The sequence below is a fragment of the Tyto alba genome, unplaced genomic scaffold (assembly GCF_018691265.1).
Source record: "Tyto alba isolate M040663 unplaced genomic scaffold, T.alba_DEE_v4.0 Super-Scaffold_41, whole genome shotgun sequence".
Taxonomy (NCBI): domain Eukaryota; kingdom Metazoa; phylum Chordata; class Aves; order Strigiformes; family Tytonidae; genus Tyto; species Tyto alba.
Genome location: NW_024881317.1, coordinates 23,406,389 through 23,425,409, shown reverse-complemented (window position 1 = coordinate 23,425,409; position 19,021 = coordinate 23,406,389). Strand labels below are relative to the sequence as shown.

At 56.2% G+C, this 19,021-nt stretch overlaps 2 protein-coding genes across 4 annotated transcripts in view; both read right to left on the bottom strand.

Annotated features, from left to right (window-relative positions):
* The window catches only part of ZNF609 (zinc finger protein 609), a 73,305-nt gene extending 63,651 nt beyond the window's left edge, over nt 1-9,654 (bottom strand). Inside the window, exon 1 of one of the 2 annotated variants that reach the window (XM_042804037.1) lies at nt 9,493-9,654. The gene's annotated coding sequence lies outside the window, so the exon portion shown is untranslated. Of the gene's footprint in view, nt 1-5,869; nt 5,988-9,492 lie in introns of those variants that run through there. The other variant, XM_042804039.1, reaches the window with a different exon arrangement.
* A 3,986-nt stretch (nt 9,655-13,640) lies between these two features.
* Nucleotides 13,641-19,021, bottom strand: part of TRIP4 (thyroid hormone receptor interactor 4) — a 33,949-nt gene continuing 28,568 nt past the window's right edge. Inside the window, exons 12-13 of one of the 2 annotated variants that reach the window (XM_042804392.1) lie at nt 18,817-18,919; nt 13,641-13,879 (exon numbers count right to left, since the gene is read on the bottom strand). In XM_042804392.1, coding sequence (XP_042660326.1) covers nt 13,812-13,879; nt 18,817-18,919 — 171 coding nt within the window. In that variant the 3' untranslated portion in view covers nt 13,641-13,811. The remainder of the gene's footprint in view (nt 13,880-18,816; nt 18,920-19,021) is intronic. The other variant, XM_042804391.1, reaches the window with a different exon arrangement.

Sequence of the window (19,021 nt, the reverse complement as noted above, 5' to 3'; positions counted from 1 at the left end):
ACCCTACCTGGAGCAAAACTCGGGAGATTCATCAGTCACAACACCCCCTGCTACCAAATACACACTCGGGCATCAACTTCACATTCATCATCAGTCAAAAGATGCAGCTTGGATGAAAATTCAACCTCACGTCCGCCCCCAACCGCTCAAGACCTTAAAACGCGACCTTTACAGCAACATTCAGCAAGGTTACAGCACACAAAGAAGTCCAGCAAAACTGCAGATACAAGATAAGGGCAGGCTATGCCAGATCTCAACCTGGCTGTGTTTGAAGAAAACACTTCACCAGATAAACTAAAACCCGGTGTTTGCTTCTTCTTGACACTTCTTTGACCTCAATACCAAACAGGCATTGAGGAGAAACTAGATCTAGGGCTGAAAAACCCGACGTTCTTGAACACGGCTCGATGGCAAAGCCACCCTCACCAGACCCCCTTGCTTCCCTCAGTTCCCAAACAGTCAAACACGCCACTGATACACGATGCACGTAAAAAGGGGGGAAACAAAAAGGAGGAAATGTTTCAGCCCTTCCTGTATATCGCAAAATGGGAAAACCTGACACAAGTTCCTCTTTCATCCTTCCATCACTCTTGGAAGTGTCACCAACCAGAGTCCCAATTTTTCGTTTGTTCATGCCTCGAGAGCCCGCGGTTCTCCAGATTTACAATTATTTGATTTTGATGTCTCTCGAGCCTTACATTTTTTTCAAGCTACCTACCTCTGTACTGAATAAAACACAACTCACATTTCCTCCGCCAACACACAAGGAAGTCCAGAGCTTCATATTTCAAGAAAACTAACAGTAAGAGAAACATCATTTGAGTGCATGGTCCTCAGCTCAGGCAGGAGGCACATCAATACCTGCAGACCCACGGGAAGGCACCAAATGTCACCGCATTTCGTTGCTGTGAAGGACATCAGGCAGACATCCCTTCTGCAGTATGCCTGCTTGCTCTCCGCTGAACCCCACTGCCGGAGTCACTTCTCTGGTGGGGAGCTGAGCAAGCACCATTGCTACACACAAGCGTGAACGTATGCGTCAACAGGACTCAAGTCACAGAACCGTATAGCAGACCAGGTTGGAAGGGACCTTGAAAGGTCACCTGGTCTAATCTTCTGTGGGCAAGGGAGCCCAGATGAGGTTATCTACCACCCTGTCCAGTCACATCTTGAAAACCTCCAGCAATGTGGTTTCTACCGAGTCCCTGAGGAGGTTCTTTCAGTGAATGATTGTTCTCACTGTAAAAAATTTTCTTTCTTATGTTGAGATTAAACCTCTCCCGGTGCAACTTGTATCCAGTGCCCCCTGACTTCTCCATGTGGCTCCTTGTGAAGAGAGAGCCTTTGCCCGCTTTGTAGTCGCCCTTTAAGTCCAGTGACTTGCCTGCATGCACAGCCCTCCTACGGAGAGCTGACGGACCTCCTGCCAGGCAGGAGCCAGGTTTGCAGGGAAGGTCACAGCGGTGGGATAAAGCATCAGCACAGACTAGGGGAGCATCAAGCACAGCTAGGGCAGACAAGAGCCGTGCCAGCGTTTCATTACAACTCTCACAGCACTGTCCCGTGCAAGGCACGTCCCCTTCCTCAAGCCTCTGCCGTGGAGATGAACAAGTAGCAGCAAGGCTCAGGCTTGGCTCTTCCTCTGGATGCTGGCTGGACCGTAGCCTGCTCATCGAAAAACGCTGGGCTAGACTTCTTCCAGCAAGCATGACCTTACAGACTTCAAAATCTCTGACAGCTGAAAATGGCCAAGAGCTTTCTCAGCAACCCCAGCACTCAGATCCACATCCATAAACATAAACCAGTGCCCAGTGCTCTTAACATTCAGCTGTACTGGGAAAGAGGAATTGAAAAAACCCAAGTGTATGGGGAAAAAAAGCATTCGGTAGGTAAAATAACGGAGCTGGCTTCCTTCCTGCAAGCTCAGCTCTCAGATCTATCCTGAATGAGGGACGCCCAAGAGGCATTTACCCCCTCACTGTCGCATCCGCACGCTGGAAGACAGCACCATGTAACTGCCATGCCCAGATCCGCACGTGATGGTTTAACGACAGCTCGAAACACAGCCCCATCTTTACCCAAAACCTGCATTCCCCGCTCATCCCGCGATCCCCACGCGGGTGTCACAGCATCACCGGCACGCAGCACCCGGCGGGGCCTGGCAGGCACGGGCAGGAGCAGAGAGGCATCACCGTGGGGTTTGGCTGTTGAAGGCTGACACACGGACCGTTGGCAGCTACACGGTGGCAAAAGCAAAAAGCAACCCTGTGAGCAATAACTGGCCAGGATTAACTCTGAAGCGCTTCAGATGAGTCGAAGCTAGACAAGCCGACGCGCTCCGGCTCATCAGAGGCGCTGCCGGCAGCGCCGCACGCGGCCCCGGCACTCTCCTACCACCGCAAAGCCCATTTTTGTTGAACCCAGCCAGCCATGCTGCTGCTGGCTGCTGCCAAAAATAACATTAAACACTCAAAACGGGACATCCAAGCAAATCTGTCTGGCACCAAACTCTGCATCGCAATGCTTCCCATAGGGACAAACCTGGGGATTGATTGTCCCTCGAGCAGAGAGCTGGTTTCCACTGGGGAAGTGGAGCAGCTGTGTGGATTTAAAACCGGTCTGGTTACACCCTTGCTAACCCCAATGCAGAAGTGAACTGATTTACGAGAGGCTTAAAGCTATCTGAATTGGTGGCCCATCCTCACACACAACCTAGAAGAGGGTAAAGAGCACATAAAAATAACCAGAAAGGCTTACAAATTTCAGATAAAGCTCCGCGCAGGCTGGAAGATTGCCAGCAGCCTGAGAAAGTCAGCAGTGAGAGGAAGCAGCAAGATGGATGTGAGCAGGAAAGATCCCCAAAGCATCAGTCACGGAGATGGGAAGAAAGAAGAGCTGGTAAAGACCAAAGACAACCAACAGGCATAAATAACCGCTGGAGTAAGTGCTGGAAAAAAGGAGGTTGCCCCTTTTCCCCTGCTTGCCCGATGCCATCGGCAGGGCTGCAGAAAGGCACCCACAGTTCTGGTAGCAGCCCGAGTTCCTGGGCGTAAGCGGGAGCAGAGCAGGTGCCTCCAAACTGGCCATTTGGCCCCTTTCCTTATGGGACTTTGGAGGCGGTGAGGCTCCTCGCCTCACTCCCAGGCACCATCCTCCCAGCCCCGTGGTGGTCCCAGTCCAAGCTGGGGCTCTCACAGTCTCAGCCACATGGGTTTCCAATGAGCATCACCCTCCACGGAGGTAGAGCAGGAAAGGGAAACCACCGGCCGCGTGGCAGACGCAGGGAGGGCTCCGCGCTGAAGTCAACATCTTGTTTCTGTTTTCTCCATCCAAAGGAAGAGCACCGGGGTGATCCCAGCCGAGTGATGCCCAGCTGAGCAGCATCTCCCAGCCACAGCCCCACCACCAGAGGCAAGGGGTACGCAGCAGCGCAATTTGGAGAGGATGGACAGACGCTCCTTTGCTTGCTCCCAGGGAAGGGAGAGCTTCTGGGCTTTATTTTTTCTTTTAGGAGAAGAGCACGCAGGCAGCCTTGGCCATTTCCCAGGCTTCAAAAAAGGATGAACATCTCTTCGTCGCTCCAAAAATGAAGGAGCAGCCACTTCACCTATTAATGCCTTTAATTCCCTTCATTCAATAACCAATTAGGGCACCTCGACTACACGAGCTAAGGCTTCATTTGCAGCAGAGGACTGTACGTGCAGCTGTAATCCCTCTTGCTGTCAAACCATCAGCCTGGGAACACTTTGGGAAAAAACAACCAGACTGCAAAGTAAAGGAGGAAGGAAGGAGTATGCAGACAGGGACAAATGCAAGTAGAGCAAATACCATGCCAAGAAATCCCCCCTTTTTTTTTTTCCTTCCCCTGGGAGGGATAATAAATAGGTGTATTTCACAGATTAATAAAGCACATTTGCAAAGCTATGATATACATCAGAAAGTTGCTAATTCACACTAATGACCCATTGCAAATTGCCAAATTTTGTGAATTATCCAGCACGTAAAGGAATACAATAAAAAAACAGCCAGAACCACCCATCAAAGCGTACTTGGCTTGTTTTGGTAGTTGTAGATCACTTTTAATTACTTGGGGCAATAGGTACAGATTAGATGTGAAACCCAAAAAGGTAAACAGGAAATCTTCAGGACAAGAAACTTCATCATGGCACCAGCTACTAAATCTTTGGGGAAGGAGCAGTAGTTTTCCTGGAGATTAGTAGGACTCTACCTCTTCAACTGAATTCATGGCGGTTAATGTTAGCTAAGTCATTACACACCTCATTTTCACTCCTTTAAAAGCTGCAAAGCAGACTCCTCCCGAGCTGCCCTTTCTCCCCTTGGAGAAGCACACCGGGATAACTCTGAGCCAAATCTTTGGACTCGTCTAAGCCAGGAACACTCTGTTTAATCAAAACCACAAACAGGCTCAGCAAATTTATTAAAATCATTCCCAAACTGCCTTGTTTTGTTATCAATAAATTGGCGTAGTCTCGCAGAGACGAGATGTCGCACGTGATGTAGCACTGTACAAAGATATCGGCCCTCCAGCTGTCAGAAGGGCGGCTGGGCAGGCCCAGGAACAGCTCAGAGGGAAAATCCGATGCCACAAAATCTTTCTGTGCCCACGATATGCTCGGGGAAGGAGTGGCATAAAGGGACAACAGTGTATTTCCTTTTTCTTTCTTTTCTCACTCCATAAACAACGAAATGAATTGTAGAAGTTAAGCATTTAATGTTTAAACACAAAATATCAGGATTGTCCTGAAATCATCCTTATTCATCCACAAAAATGCACTCGCAGCCTTTTATACCCTTTCTCTACACACACCCCCCCACACCTCACACAACATCTGAGCTGACGCTTAAGCAGCTACGTCAGTTATTTTTGTGCATGTGAAGGACACTCAGCTGCAGCAAAAGCAAAACAACCCTCTTGGTTTCATCTCAAAATCTGATTTTTCACCAAAACCCAGAATTGAAATAGGTGTTTCCTTTAAAGAAATCATATAAATTCAAAAAAAAGAAATCACACAAGCAACAAGAGTCACAGAGCAATTTCCCAGATGGGCAACCATTCCCTATTTTCTCTACTGTGGGATCGTCACACCAAAACCTTGTTCCTTCCTCTGAAACACGTCACACCACAAGGCACCAGTCCTTGTTAGCAGGAAAACACATTTTCAATGCAATTATGTGGCAAAAGAAGCCACATGCCAGTGGGCTATTCTTTTCTTCCCTTCCCTGAAACCAAGCAGCATCCTTTCCTCATCTGAGCCAACCCGCCACGGGGGTGTGGAGCAGACCGGCCACTGCCGGGGTGGCCAAAGCTCCAGTTCAGTAGCTGCACAGTCACTGAAAAGCTCCTGGGGCAGGCGCATGCTCTGAGCCAGCTCATCTACCTACCCTTGATCTTATAAAAGACCCTTCACACCCAGATGAGCTCCTCAACATTCCCAAAACCCTGCTGGAGTCAGGCACCCCCATGGAATAGCAACATCCTCCCTCCAGCCACTGCGACCGCAGCACAAGCATCCAAATTATGACTTTATAAGCGGGCAAGCTCCACGGGGAAGGGACCAGCTCTCCCCATACCCAGAGAGCCCACACGCGCTTGACCTGTGCCCATGAAGCGTCAGAAGAGGCATCACGGGAGAACTGCAGACAGCCCAAGGCCATCTCTGGGTGCTTCAGGGACTTTGGTGCCTCTCAAAAAAAAAAAAAAAAAAAAAATCTCTCCACAAACCACCATTAGCTGCAAAGAAACAGGGGGTAGGTTTGGGAACAGACCTACAACTCTCACAACCCAGAGGCTGGGGAAACATTGGTCTGCATTCTGCAGCACGCCTGCAAAGATAAACACGGACCTCACCTCGAACTGGGTGGGAAACCACCCCATCTCCTGCAGACTACCCAAAGCCGATCCGCTCGCCGCGTTCACCGTGTACAAGCAACCGAGCACGGTTGAACCGTCACCAGCCCCTGGCAAGGTCACCTGTGGCCTCACCTCCTTTCGGCAGGGAGCCGGCACGTGATGTGCTCCCTGCGAGCGTCTGCCCCCGGCAGGACCTGCCTCCAGCCGGGGAAGCCGGCCAGAAGCAGCAGCGTCAACACTCAAAGGGCATAGCTGGGCACGCAGGCCGTCACACAGCCCCGCAACACCATACCTGGGACCATAAATACCATCTTATTTACATAACGCTCCGGATAAAAGGGACAAAGAGGCTTACTGAATTACATCTGGGACTGGTATTGCATCAGCACCCAGACGCACTAATCCGAATGGGAGCTCAGCCACGCGAGGCTCGGCGGGATGGCAGCGAGGGGCATCCCGGCTCCCAGCCCACCTCAAGGTCGAGAGGATCACGATACAGCCCAGCTCTTCCTCTTCCCTCCACCAGCAAGCAGAGAAAGATCCCTTTTTAGGCAGTGTACACCCAGGAAACACCGAGAAAATCACAGCATTGGGCACGATACACAACTCCGGTCCCCAACTGCCTTTCCAGCGTGGCTGAGCCCCAGGAGCGTGATCCCAGCCGTGGGTCTCCAACCTCTGCCACGGCGTGGACACAACTCACAGACAACAACTTTGGTTTTGTAGGGGATGCCTGTGTGGAAGTGCTAGAAAGATGAGGCAGCTTCTGGTTTTCTTCAAATTAAGCAATTAAAAAGATATTGTAAATATAATCTGGAGGCAAATCTCAATTCAACACGGCCCAGTTCTCAAAGAGAATAAACCAGACAGAGCAAACTCTGGTCCTTCCTTCTTATTATACATAATAAAGATACACAAGCTGTTAGGTAGCTTCAACACAGCGTGAGAACCCCTCAACCACCTTTATACTTTGCCAGCCCTTTCTTCCAAAAAACAGCACATTTTCAGCTAGCCTAACGATTTAAAGGGATTCTGTTGCTTTAGAGGCAGCAGAAGCAGACGCCGTGCCCGCCGATGTCCGACAAGTCGGGTGCAGTGAGCACAAGAGGACTTTGCAACCTTGCAACTGCAGAGAGGGAGAGATTCTTTGCAGTTGCCACCCACCCCACGGGGCTACAGACGGATGAACATCCCTTATTTGGAGGAGCTTCTCCTCCCCCCCCCCCCCCCAAAAAAAATAACACCCTTTTCGGCACGCGCAGAGGATGCTGTGATAGGATAACACGTGTGCTCAGAGACACCTACGTGCGCATACGCGCACGCACCAGCCCCCCGGCTAACGAGCAGCCTAATGGCGACTCACAAAACACACAAACCCTCCACTGGAAACCAAGTCCAAGAGCCCAGCTTGAAAAAAGGAAGGAAAAAAAAAAAAAAAAAAAATTCCCCGTATCCTGGCCATATTCAATTACAGATCATTACAACTTGCTTGATAATTAATTTCCTCTGGTGGCTCTAACTGGCTCGCAGCCCTTGTCCTGAGCGCAAGGCCAGTTTAGGTGAAACATTAAATCCTTGTCCTTTTGCACCACCGAGACGGCCACGCTCCCGGTGCTGCGCACGTCTCCCTTCCTACCCCGCAGCGAGAGGGGAAAAAAAAAAAAAAAAAAAACCTTGCTGGATGAACGAGGGCATAAAAGAGTAAGGATTTTTGTTTCAAGACCGAAACGGCTTCAAAATAATAAATTATAAATTATTTCTGGTCAAGAGCTAATCAATAAAATAAGCTGACTGGATTTTTCAAGTGCCGTGCATGTGCGGTCGTGTACTGCCAACAAAGAGCTAGAAATGTGCAGCATAATCCGATGCTGGAGTCATCGCACAAAGCGTGGAAATAGGTTTTCCTGAGGATGTCCAGGCGAGGAAGGCTGCGAGCACCCGCGCCACCCCGGCACTCACCGGAGCCCAAAAGCCAACCGTGATGCCAGCATCCTTAATTCTGCTGGAGGGAGGGTGGGAAGAAGGGGCCTGTGAACATTTTGGTGTGCACCACAAAAAAAAAAAAAAAAAACGTGCGTGTCTAACACCTCCTTCAAGGGAAAGGGCCTTCCCAGAAAGGGGGGGAAAAAGGAAAGGGAAAGAAAAAAAAAAAAAAAAAAAAAAAAGGGCTGCTGGGAGATGGAGAGGAGCCAAGTCTGGCAGAGCAGACCTGAACCTGTGACCTTCCCCGTGTACACAACGGGCGGGAGAGCGGCCGTCCTCCCGCACAAACCCGCAGCCTCTCTGGGACGCCTGGCCGCCGCAGCCACGTTGTCACTCGCCGTGTCACCCCCCCCGGGGAGCGGCCCCACGCCAGCAAAGCTCCGAAAACGGTAGCGCGGGGGGCTCGAAGGCCGGCCGCTCGTCCTGCGGCATCGGGTCACCGTCACGCAGGGGCCCCACGGGCCCGCTCCGGAGTGCGGCTGGAGCCCGGCGCTGGCGGAGCTGGGCTCTCGGTGTTTGTGTGTGTGTGTCCCCAGACACACCCGGACAACTCGCACTCGCTAAACGCCGTTGGGGAAATTTCAATCTTCCGTGATTTGTGCTGAGAACTCCCTGCGAGGCGTCACGTTCCCCCCACACCAGCACCCCGAAAGGGCTGGGGTGCAGCATCCACGGGGAACCGGCCCTCCCGGGGCCCCTCCGCTCCCCATGTCCCCCCCAAACCCTCCCTGCACAGAAACAGGGGGCTGGGGGGGGGGGGGGGGAACAACAAGAGGGAGAAGACCCCGCGCCCCACAGACACCGCTGCCCCCTCGGGAACCGCATCCCCACGTCCTGCCACCACCCCACACCCACGGCCCGGATGCATCATCGGTGTCTCCCCCTCCCCAACCCCCACCCTCACCCCAAAATCTGTCCCGGCGGTGACCTCACACACGGGGGATCCTCCCCCCCCCGCCTCCCCACCCCGCAGCCGTGGGGGCTCCGTGACACCTCCCACGCACTCGATGCGGTGGGGCACGTGGGGGACCAGCCCCCAACCCCTCCGCTTATGGGGTTCCGCACCCCACGCACACGGTGACCACCCCCCCAGTCACACAGCCCGCGGCGGGGGGGGGGGGGGGGGGGGGAGACACACGACACTCTTAGGCCCAACCGCCCCACGGGTGCCCGCGGGTCCCCCCCCGGTGCCACAACCGCGGAGAGGATGATCCCCACGGGGTGACCACGCACGACTTGGGGGGTGGGGGGGACCCAACCCCCACAGGCTCCGACAACGGCGCGGGCGGGGGTGGGGGGGGGGGTCAGTCCCCAACGGCCACGGGGGAGGAGGGGGCCACGCACCTCTGCCCCAACGGTCACCCACGAACGTCCCCCGAGTGCGGCGACGGTTCCCCCCCACGGCGGGGTGAGAAGGGGGGGGGGGGGACACGGACGGTGTCCCGCGGGGGAAGGTCCCAACGGTCACCGGAGGGGGGGGGGGGGGAACCCGGGTCACAGCGGTGGCGGCGGGGGGGACACGACCCGGGCCCAACGGTCACCGGGGGGGGGGGGGGCCCGGGCCCAACGGCCGCGAGGGAGCCCTAACCGACGCCTCCCCCCCACACCGACAGACACCCCGCCGGGCCCGCACTCACCCGGCTCCGCTCCCGTCCCGGGCGGCCCTAAGTCTCCTCCATGGGGCCACCTGGCCGCTTCCTCCGCTCCGCCGGCGGCTAGGGGCCGGCCGCCGGGGCCGCCATGCCACCCGCGCCTGTGGGCCGCGCCGCGCCGCGCCGCGCAGGCCGCGCCGGTGTCCGCCTGCCGGGGCGGGGCGGGGCGGGCCGGGGCGGGGCGGGCGCTCGGCTCCGCTCGGCGCCGCTCGGCTCCGCTCGGTTCGGCTCGGCGCCGCTCGGCTCCGCTCGGCTCGGGGCAGGGGGGGACACTCGGCCGCCCGGAGCCGGAACCCCACCGGCAACCGGAGCCGGGTGCCGCGGGCGCCGCGCGAAACCCGGAGAGCGGAATCGGGAGCGGGAGGGCGGGAAAGCACCGCCCCCGGCCCGGCGGAAAAGGCGGTGCCACCCGCACAAAGCCGCGGCCGGGAAAACGCGGAGAACGGATCACGATCAGGAGCAGCGGGAAAAGCCCGGAGCGGAGTCTTTCCCCCGCCCTGAGGAGCCGGAGCCTCCGCGGTGCCACCTCGGAGAGCGGGGAAAGAGCCTTTTTGGGGGTGTTTTACACGCCGCGGGGGGCCGTGCGAGCCCCCCGGCCCGGCACTACCCAGGGCACCGGCTGGCGGTTCAGCTCCCTGAGCTGGCCCGAAAGCGCTCGGGCTCTTTTGGGGCAGCGTACCGCTCAGATAGACCTGCCGGGAGGGGTTCACCACCCAGGATGCGCCCTGGGGGACCCACACGCACCCCAAAACCCCCCACAACACTATGCCCCACGCAGTCATTTTTCCTACCCGAACAGGTTTCCAGCGCTGGATGGAAGGAGCATCTTCCTTCCTAAAAGCACCCGGATTCCCAGGTGGTGGCACATTCCCCAAACCCTCCTTTCCAGACCGTAAATCCTTGACGCTGGCCCCACACTGGTCGACAAGGAAATTTTGGCTCGTCTCAGTGGGGGGTGTCCCAGCCGTGGCCCCAGGACACCCCAAAACCAGTCCAGCGCGGGAGCAGCTGGCCCTGAGCAAGGCGAACGGGCGCAGCAAGCCGTGCCAAGGGAAGATGGGGCGCACGATCCAAGCTGGCACCCCGGCAGCGCCGAGCTCGGAGCCGGGACACGATCCTGCGGCGAAGGGGATGGAGCGGGGACCACCACCTCCACCCACCCACCCAGGCTCTGGCGTGGGGTGGCCCAGCCCGGAGTGGTGCCACCGTCCCTGGGGACGGCGGGTCTCCTCCTCCAGCGTGGCTTCAGGAGGACTCTGAAGGAGGCTCCAATTTCTTCCGATGTTTTTCACCCCCGGACAGGGACAATGCGACACCCAAACCCCTTCCAAAGGAGGTGGGATGCTGTGAAGGGTTGGGTTTGGGTGCCATCACCCTGTTTCTCTGGCTTTTGGGGCTGGGGCAGGTGGGAGCGGAGGCAGAAGAGGTTTAAAGCAGTAGGAAAAGAGGGATGAGAAAAGCGTTCAGTTAGCCTGAAAGAGACGGAGAAATTCTTCCTTATAAAGAGGAGAAACTGTCCTCGTGTGGCACAAACCCAGCACTGGTGGGCCCCAGGACAAACTATATTAACAAATTCAGGTCAGCGTTTACCGAAATCTTTGAAAGGGTTGGGTAAAGAGTATTCTGGGCATTTGGTGTTGATTTTCAGCACATTCCAGTCCAGGAATGATGCTCCCAAGGGTGGGAAAATCAGCTTCTGCCGGGAACACAGAACCAACCAGGGATAGGTGAGCACATCAGTCTGCCTGTTCCCTGGCAAAACCGTAAATGATGTCATTAATACAGGAGGAAAATAAAACCACTGCTGGGCAACGTGGCTTCATTGTAAACGATCTCGGCATCCCTCCAACGGCACTTTTAGCCGTGACCACGGGCCGGTGCCCACGACCCGGCCTGCCTGGGGCCACTGGAACCTCAGTGCCGGAGCCACCAGCCCCACGGGACTTGATGGATTTTACCGACGACAGTGGAGGAGGTGAAATCCTTGGGGATGGAAACTTCATGTGACGCAGATGTGAGCTGCGAGCCGTACAAAGAACAGGGAGGTGACAAAGCAACTACCACCCTCACGGAGGCGGATCTGGTTTCATATGAAGCCAAATCACAGGCTCGTGTTAAAAACCCGGCTCAAGTAGGGGATGGGCACCCCATCCTGGGAAGCAGTGCCTCGAGATCGGGATTTGATGGGCGTTAGGTGTGAGGGGCAGGACACGAGCCCCGCCATCCCCGTGTCCCGTGGGGGTGGTACAAGATCCCACTCTCTCCCAGCCTCGACTGGCAACACGGCGCCCCTGGGATAAGGGGCAGGAGCTGGAAACCCTGGGGCTGCTGAGCACATCCCCCCTGGTGTCCCAAGCATCCCGCTCATCCCAGCCCACGCCGGTGAGGTGTAGGGCAGAGCAGCAGAGACACCAGTGACAGTGAAAGACGCTGTCTGCCACGTAACGAGATGCTCCTTCGCCGGGCACCCACCTTCTGCCCGGAAGAGCATCTCCCCCACCTTGGTCCCACAAGCGCTGCCTTGGGGCCGGCTGCTCCAGACTCGACCCCTTTCCGCCTCCAGGAGAGGTGCTCCAGGGAGCTGCAGGCAGCGGGGGCAGAGCAGCCTCCATGTCCTGCCTCTCCCACCCAGACACCACGGCCAAAGTCCTTTCCTACCCCCCGTCCTCCCCGTGGCACCACGACCCCAGGACGCCGCCCACCCTTTCCAGCTCTGCTCCCGTGGGCACTGCAGACATCTCCCCTCGCTCTCGAGGCACACCCACCCTAGAGAGAAGGACCTCCACGGTATGAGAAAAAGGTGCAGGGAAGTCACCAGGAGTCCCAGCACAGCTGATTGGGACCCTACGGGTGGGACACGAGGGACAAGCTGGCGGGTGGCGGGATGCAGCCAGAGGAGGGAGGAAGCAGCAGAAGCCCGTCTCCCTCTGCCACGCTGAACCGCAGCTCCCATGCCAGCATCTTCATGCCAAGCCCGAGCAGCTCAGAGCTGAAACACCCGCAAGGGTTTTCCCCAAATGAGGAACGACAGGGGTGGGCGTTGAATCCATCTCCAGCACCTCAGAGATCCCACGGGCAGCAAAAGGAGCCAGTAGACAACTCCCGGGGCAAACGGCAGCGCTAGCGGGATGATTTCCAGCACTGCAGCATCCAGCAGCCGAGTTTCAAGGGGTGCAGGCAGCTGGCACAAAGGCTTTTCACCCTCCTCCTCCTCCTCCTCTCTGATGGAGTAGAGACAGGAACTATGGCAGAGGGCTGGGACAACCTGCAACCACTGACCAGGCCAAGCAGCTGAGCTGGCAGCCCTGCTCTGCTGCCCGCTGCGGCCGCAGGGAGGAGGAGGAAGAGGAGGAGGAGGAGGGATGCCGGTGGTGCTCAGGGGTTGCTCTGCTCCCTCTGGAGCAGGTTGGGCTCCAGGGAATGAGGAGGAGCACGTAAGACCACGACAAGGCAGAGCCTGGAGCAACACGGCACGGAAGGCTCACAGCCCAGTGAACACGAATGTGTAATGAGGAGAGACACGGCAACGCGGGGAGACGCTGAATATGAAGGATTAAAGAAAAAGGAGAAATTCATCTTATTCATAAGGCAGAGCGGGTTTTGAACTCACGCACACAGCTGCTGGAGTGGGGGGTCAGCTTTTGCAGGGTGGTGGCTGCTGCTTTAATACAAATCAGGAGAGAGGGCGGGGAGGCGCGGTGCTGCCCGGCGGTGCCGGGAGCTGTAAGGGTGCGCTCCCGTGAGCAGAAAGCCTCGGAGCAGGAACAGAGCCCACTCTCACCCCGAGCCCCCTGCTTTCCTCGGCACACACGCAGCAGGGCTCAGGCTCTTCAGCTGTTGGGAACCCTTCTCTTCAGCCCCCCAGCTTCTCACCCTTCTCTGCGAGGCCGGCGCCGCGATGTGTCTGATCCATCCAAAAGAGCACAAGACACATTTTGGGGAGGATGGAGCTACCTCCGAGCTGGGCTGGCCGCTGCTGCAAGCTCCCCTCGCCCGTCCTGGGATCCGGTGCTCACGGGAGATGTGGAGATGCCAGCTCTTTGGCTGAATCCCATCCCGTCAAGCTCCATCTCCCACCCACCCCTGTCTGCAGCACGCGACCTCCCAGGAAGAAGAGGGCTGCTGGGCGAGAGCCCAGTGGAAACGTGTCTCTTTTAATGCTTTTGGAATACAATGGCTAAAGCAATACCTAAAAGCACTCTGGGATCTGTCTTGCACTTGCTCTCCAGAGTCGAGGACCATCCCGGCACCCCTTCGGCGGCAGTCGGGTGCTGCGTGGGAACGAGGTGCTGCTCCCCCACGGCTCACCCCATCGCTTTCTGCTTCATTAACCCCTTCTTTGCTCCCTGATGGATCTTTGCATCCAGCTTCCCTGTAAAGAGGGGATTAAAAAAAAAAAAAAAAAAATCAAAACAACACAACAAACCCTCATCACTCTTTATATTTAAATGCTATTTGCAATGCAAATCAGCTGGAGGCAGTGAGGTCTCCTAGTTAGTGTGTTCCTGTCACATTCAATTATCGTGCTTGAGGAGCCAGGCGTTTCCAGCCACTGTGGCTTCCCTCCGCAGGCGCGACGCTGGGGAGCCGAGGGCGAGCATGCCCGACGCGGCGAAGAGATGCCAGAGAGGGGGAAATTCATCAAGAGGCAGAGTAAGTCAACATCCAGCACCTGCCTGCCACTACCGGGGCGGGGGGGGGGAAGACACTGATCCCTTTGCTCACCCGCAGGATGCGTGTCAACACGTTCAAAGGAGAGGGGGGACTGTCAAGCACCATGTCGGGGACATGTTCCTTCACGGTGTGGGGGAAAGCCAGGCTCGGGGACAATAAAACCCTCAGCTTGAGGATGATGATGCAACGGGGCACACAGTGTGATGGGGACCATCCGCTCTGTGCTGCCAAGTGCCAGGTTGGTGGCCTCCAGGGCCACCGGCTGGGCGGGCCATGCTGTCCTGGGGCACCTTGGGGAGCCCAGGTGCCCACGGCCGGCTGCTCTGGCGGGACCCAGAGCAAACACTGCCTCCCCTCGTCCTTCACAGCCTTCAGTGGCTTCGCTGCCAGCTCCATTTTCCCACCTGGGAGAGGAGCAGGATACCCGACCATGGCTTTTGGGCAAGTCCTGAAGAAGAAGCCAACAGTCAGGCACGGCGAGCAAGCTGGGAGGGCGATGTGCTGCCTCCAGGGAGCAGCCCTGTCCCACTCTTCCTGCCCGTAAAAAAGCAAGGATGCTCCCATTTTCCCAGACAAAGCTCCCTCCTCAAAAAGGGAGAAGAAAGGGAAGGTGACCTTAAGCAATGCAGCACGGCAAAGAGCCAGCCTCCCGCAGAGGCTTTGCCATCAGCCAGCACCAGCCAACCCCTCTAATGCCACGTCTCCCTGGGAATTCACCTTCCTGCTCCTGCTCACCTCTGCATCCTCCAAGCACCAGCCTCACCCTGTCTCTGTAGAGCTGGGAGCAGGGACGGGGCTTCCATGTGTTGCAGAAGCCAGCAGTAAAAACTGCAGATCCCATTCTGAGCTGGGGAGGACGGCCCCGGTCCCTGGGGAGCATCCCCCTGTGCCCCCTGGGAGGGATGTGGGGGTCCACTGCGGTCACGGGCAAAGGGCTGAGAGCCTGATCCCAAGTAGAGGGACAGACAGAGCCCGTCCCAGCGAAATCCCAGTGAGGTGGATGGAGCTGGGGTTGGCAGCACTTCATCCGAGTCCCTCAGCATCGTCCCTCTGGGGAATCAAGCCCGGTGTCACCCCGTGGGTGAAGCACAGCCCGTGCGGTCCCTGTGAGAGCTGTGTTGCTCCAACCCAGCTACAACAGACAGCGGATCTTGTCCCTGGCGGGGACAAGATCCACCAGCCTCCAAACTGATCCTGCTTTGGCCACTGCTCCAAAAACTGCCAGTAGATGCCTGTGTGCCCTGAGAAGCAGGCACTTGTCCAGAGAAAATGCCTCCAAACCAACCAGAGACCATCACTTTCTCTTCAAACCAAGAAAACTTTTCAACTTCAGCTCAACGAAGAGTCCAACAATGCTTTTCCCAGGAGAGGCTGGTTAGAAAACTGCTTCGCTCAGGAAGCCCCACCAGGACAAGACAGCCTCCCTGAAGCAGGTCCTCCTCCTTCAGCTCGAGTTTTGGACCAGCCTTGCTCCTGTCTGAGCTTGAGAGGGAAGTTCAGTGCACCGAAACCATAACGTGCAAAAAAAAAAAAAAACAAAAAAAAAAAACTGTGAGCAAGGGTTTGCAGGTCACCATGCCATAGATCTGCAAACTGAAACACAGCTACAGTCAGGTTGAAATCGGGAGCAGGAACCAGATGCTGCCGATGTCTCAGTGCAGCATTTGCCAGCCTGCAGCCCATGTCACAAAAGGCCATCTGCAACGCTCTCCCACCATCACAAAAGAGAGAATTAAAACAGAGGCCAAGCAAAAGGGAAAAATAAGGCATTACTTGGAGGGTCTGTTTTCAGACAGCGTTCTCCCCCTGAGCCGCAGACTTTGGAAGATGGTTTCCTACAAGGTCTGGGAGACCCACCATTCTCTCTGCCACGCTATGTGGGAGAAGACTTTCCCCACCTGCCTAAGGATGAGGAAGAAGCCCGCTCCTTGCAGTGGCTGGAAACAGCACCAGGCACCCAACGAGGCTGAGCCAGCACAGCCAAACTGGCTGGAAGTAGCATGTTGGGCCACCACGTCACCAAGCCGTGGGGTTTCTGGCAGGAGAAAGGCAGGGAGTTCACACTCCCTCCATGCTCTGGTCCCCCTCCACCAATGCTGTGTCACCTCCAGTGCTGTAAGTTTTGTATTTAACGTGACTGCTTGCTCCTGCTGGACCCCAAAAGCGATGGGGAAGCTCCTCTGCCCTATCAACTGGCAAACATAAAACATCACGTAGGTAACCTTTAGGAAAAGGCTAAAAATAAGGCAACAGCCCCAAGGTCCCCTTCCCCTTCCTGCTCAGTGATTTAAGGACTCTCATCTCGCACTGCGACGTGTCCCTTCGCCTGCTCCTCTGTGCTCTTCCAGCCATCGGCTGCTGAAGGGAAGATTCTGAACGATGCTCAAGGGAGGCTTCAGGAAAGCTTTGCTCGGATTCAAGGGAATCTCCCACGAGAACCACCACTGAGCTTTGTCCTCACATGCTAAAACTAAGCGGGGAGGTGTTTGGGGAGAGCCATGCTCCCAGATGAAACACAAACACAGCGCCCGGCCCTTCCACACAAACGATAACCCCGGCAGCAAAAATCGAGCCGTGCTACTTTTCTTTTTTTCCTCCCATCCCCGGGCTGCTAGAAACAACTACTTTGCAATGGAGAAGCATTCAGATGTCATCGCGGCAAGCTCCATGCTGTTATCTGGCAAAGAACACCACTCTGGCTTGGCTTCCCAACAAGACAAACTGGCATTTTGTCATGGCTTGAGCCAGACTTCAAGGAGACCGGGGCAGCCAGCGAGCTCAGGTGGGGACATGAGCCGGCACCTTCCCCCTGCTCTGCTTCCAGCTTGGAGAATTAAGCTTTTGACTGCCTCGGGGGCAATGCCAGCTCCTATTAAAACAGCGCCTTACCCCGATGAAAGGTCAAAGGCTTCCCTGCTCCCTCCCTGGGCTGTCACAAATATCACCCAGACGAACGATGTCCCCGCTGGGAGGGGAAGGTGCAAGTCCACAGTCTCCCCCGCTGCTGCTCTCATGACAGCTCCTGTCGGGATGGAGGGCAGGAAAGGCAGGGCCAGCAGCGGGAGCGGGCAGCACAGGCAGCCGCCGGCACAGCCGGCTTCCTTCCAGGCTGTTAGACTGATCCTTCTCCAAGCAGGAAAGTGTCACAACACAAAGGAGACGATGTGACAGATGGGGAGGGGACCGGCAGCACCTGCACCCGGTGAGGCAGCCGCGCAGCAGCCGCCATCAGCAGCTCTCCTCCTAACGGCGGCCGGATGGAGGCAGATGTGGCAGCGAAGGGGCATGAGAGAGCCTGTATGACAGCAAGGAGGGATTAAAACAAGAAGGGGGGGGGGGGGGGGTGGAAAAAAAAAAAAAAAAAAAAAAAAAAAGGACGCAGTGGCTGCCCCAGCACGCAACAAGGACGAGGCTGTTCTACCGCAGCGAAGGCGTTTGCATCCTAAATAACCCGGCGCAGCCCTGCCTGCTCACCGGTGCGCGGGGAGAGCCCTGGCCCCGGGGGGAGGACGGTGCCGCCAGCAAGATCCAAGCACTGCAGCTCACCGAGCACCGTTTGTCGCCACCGGTTGAACGCACCTCCCAGATGTTGCTACAAAAGGCAGGGAAGAAACAAAATCGTTTTGCCCAGCTCAATACCCCGGGGCGGGGCAGGAATATCCCCAATGCCCAGGGAGAGAGCGAAGCTGTTGGAGAATGGCGCTTCTCTAAGCAGTGAGCGGGGGGGAGAAAACCTCAAAACCAACAAAAACAACCCTACACTGTGCTTCAAAAGCCCTTATTAACCAGTCCTGAGAAATCCTGCCGCTCCTGCGCCACTAGATAACTACTCCCGGGGAACCACACTGCAAACGAGAAAGAAAACCTGGTCATCAGCTCTGCTAAACAAACAGCCAAGACTATTTCTGCTTATGCTGCTTTTAGCCCGTCAAATTAATTTTTCACATCCCCTGAAAGCATGTACGGTGCCTTCCCCAGGCTGTGTGGTGGGGAGGCTGCTAATAAGGACGGAGCTGACTGCAGGCTCCCCAGCTGCTGCATCCCTCCTCCATCCTTTTTACGGCAGTGGGCAGGAATAACTGGCAGCCTGCGGAGGGGCTGGTGGCTCATAAAAGGGACTAACGACGCTGGCAAGCAGAGCGCGGACAGATGCTGCAGAGCTTCCCTGTAAGCTCTGCCAGGACATCCCATCCTGCCGGCCTGCGGATGGAGAACATCCATCTGGCCCTGCAGCTCTCGCTGCCTCCAGCCCTCACCATCCTCGTGGGCGAGAGGGTAGTTTTGAAGCACAGGCAAGGAGCTAGCGCGGATCCGACTGAGCGTCGCCGCACCGGCTCGTATCCCGACCCAGGCTGATGCCAGAAGCGGATCAGCTGCAGACACGAGCGCTCTTTGACTCCCGAGTGTTTGCAGAGGCAGGAAGAGGCATGTATTTGGAAGGAAGCAACATCTGGGGAAAGGGGAACCGAAGACAAAAAAAATATTACAGATGTATTCGAGCCATTAAACAAACACCTACAGATCAAAGAGCACAGGGCAAAGGTTGCGAACTCATATGGCAAAGGCAAGCAGAGGTGGTGATGAGAGCAGGCACGGAAGGCCAGGGGGGGCATCTGTGGAAACTTTACTACTTACAGATTTTGGGTTTTCCTTTGATGGGAAACTTCACAACCAACTCCTGGGGATTAGTGCAGATAAAGACAAATGGAGACCCAGACTCCTGGCTCAGATCCGGATACTGCGAAACACGGACACACACACACACACACAAAACAGAGTCAGACCGACTGCCATGGGTGTGAAAAGAGCTCAGTGGTCAGCAGCAGGGCAATTGTTATTT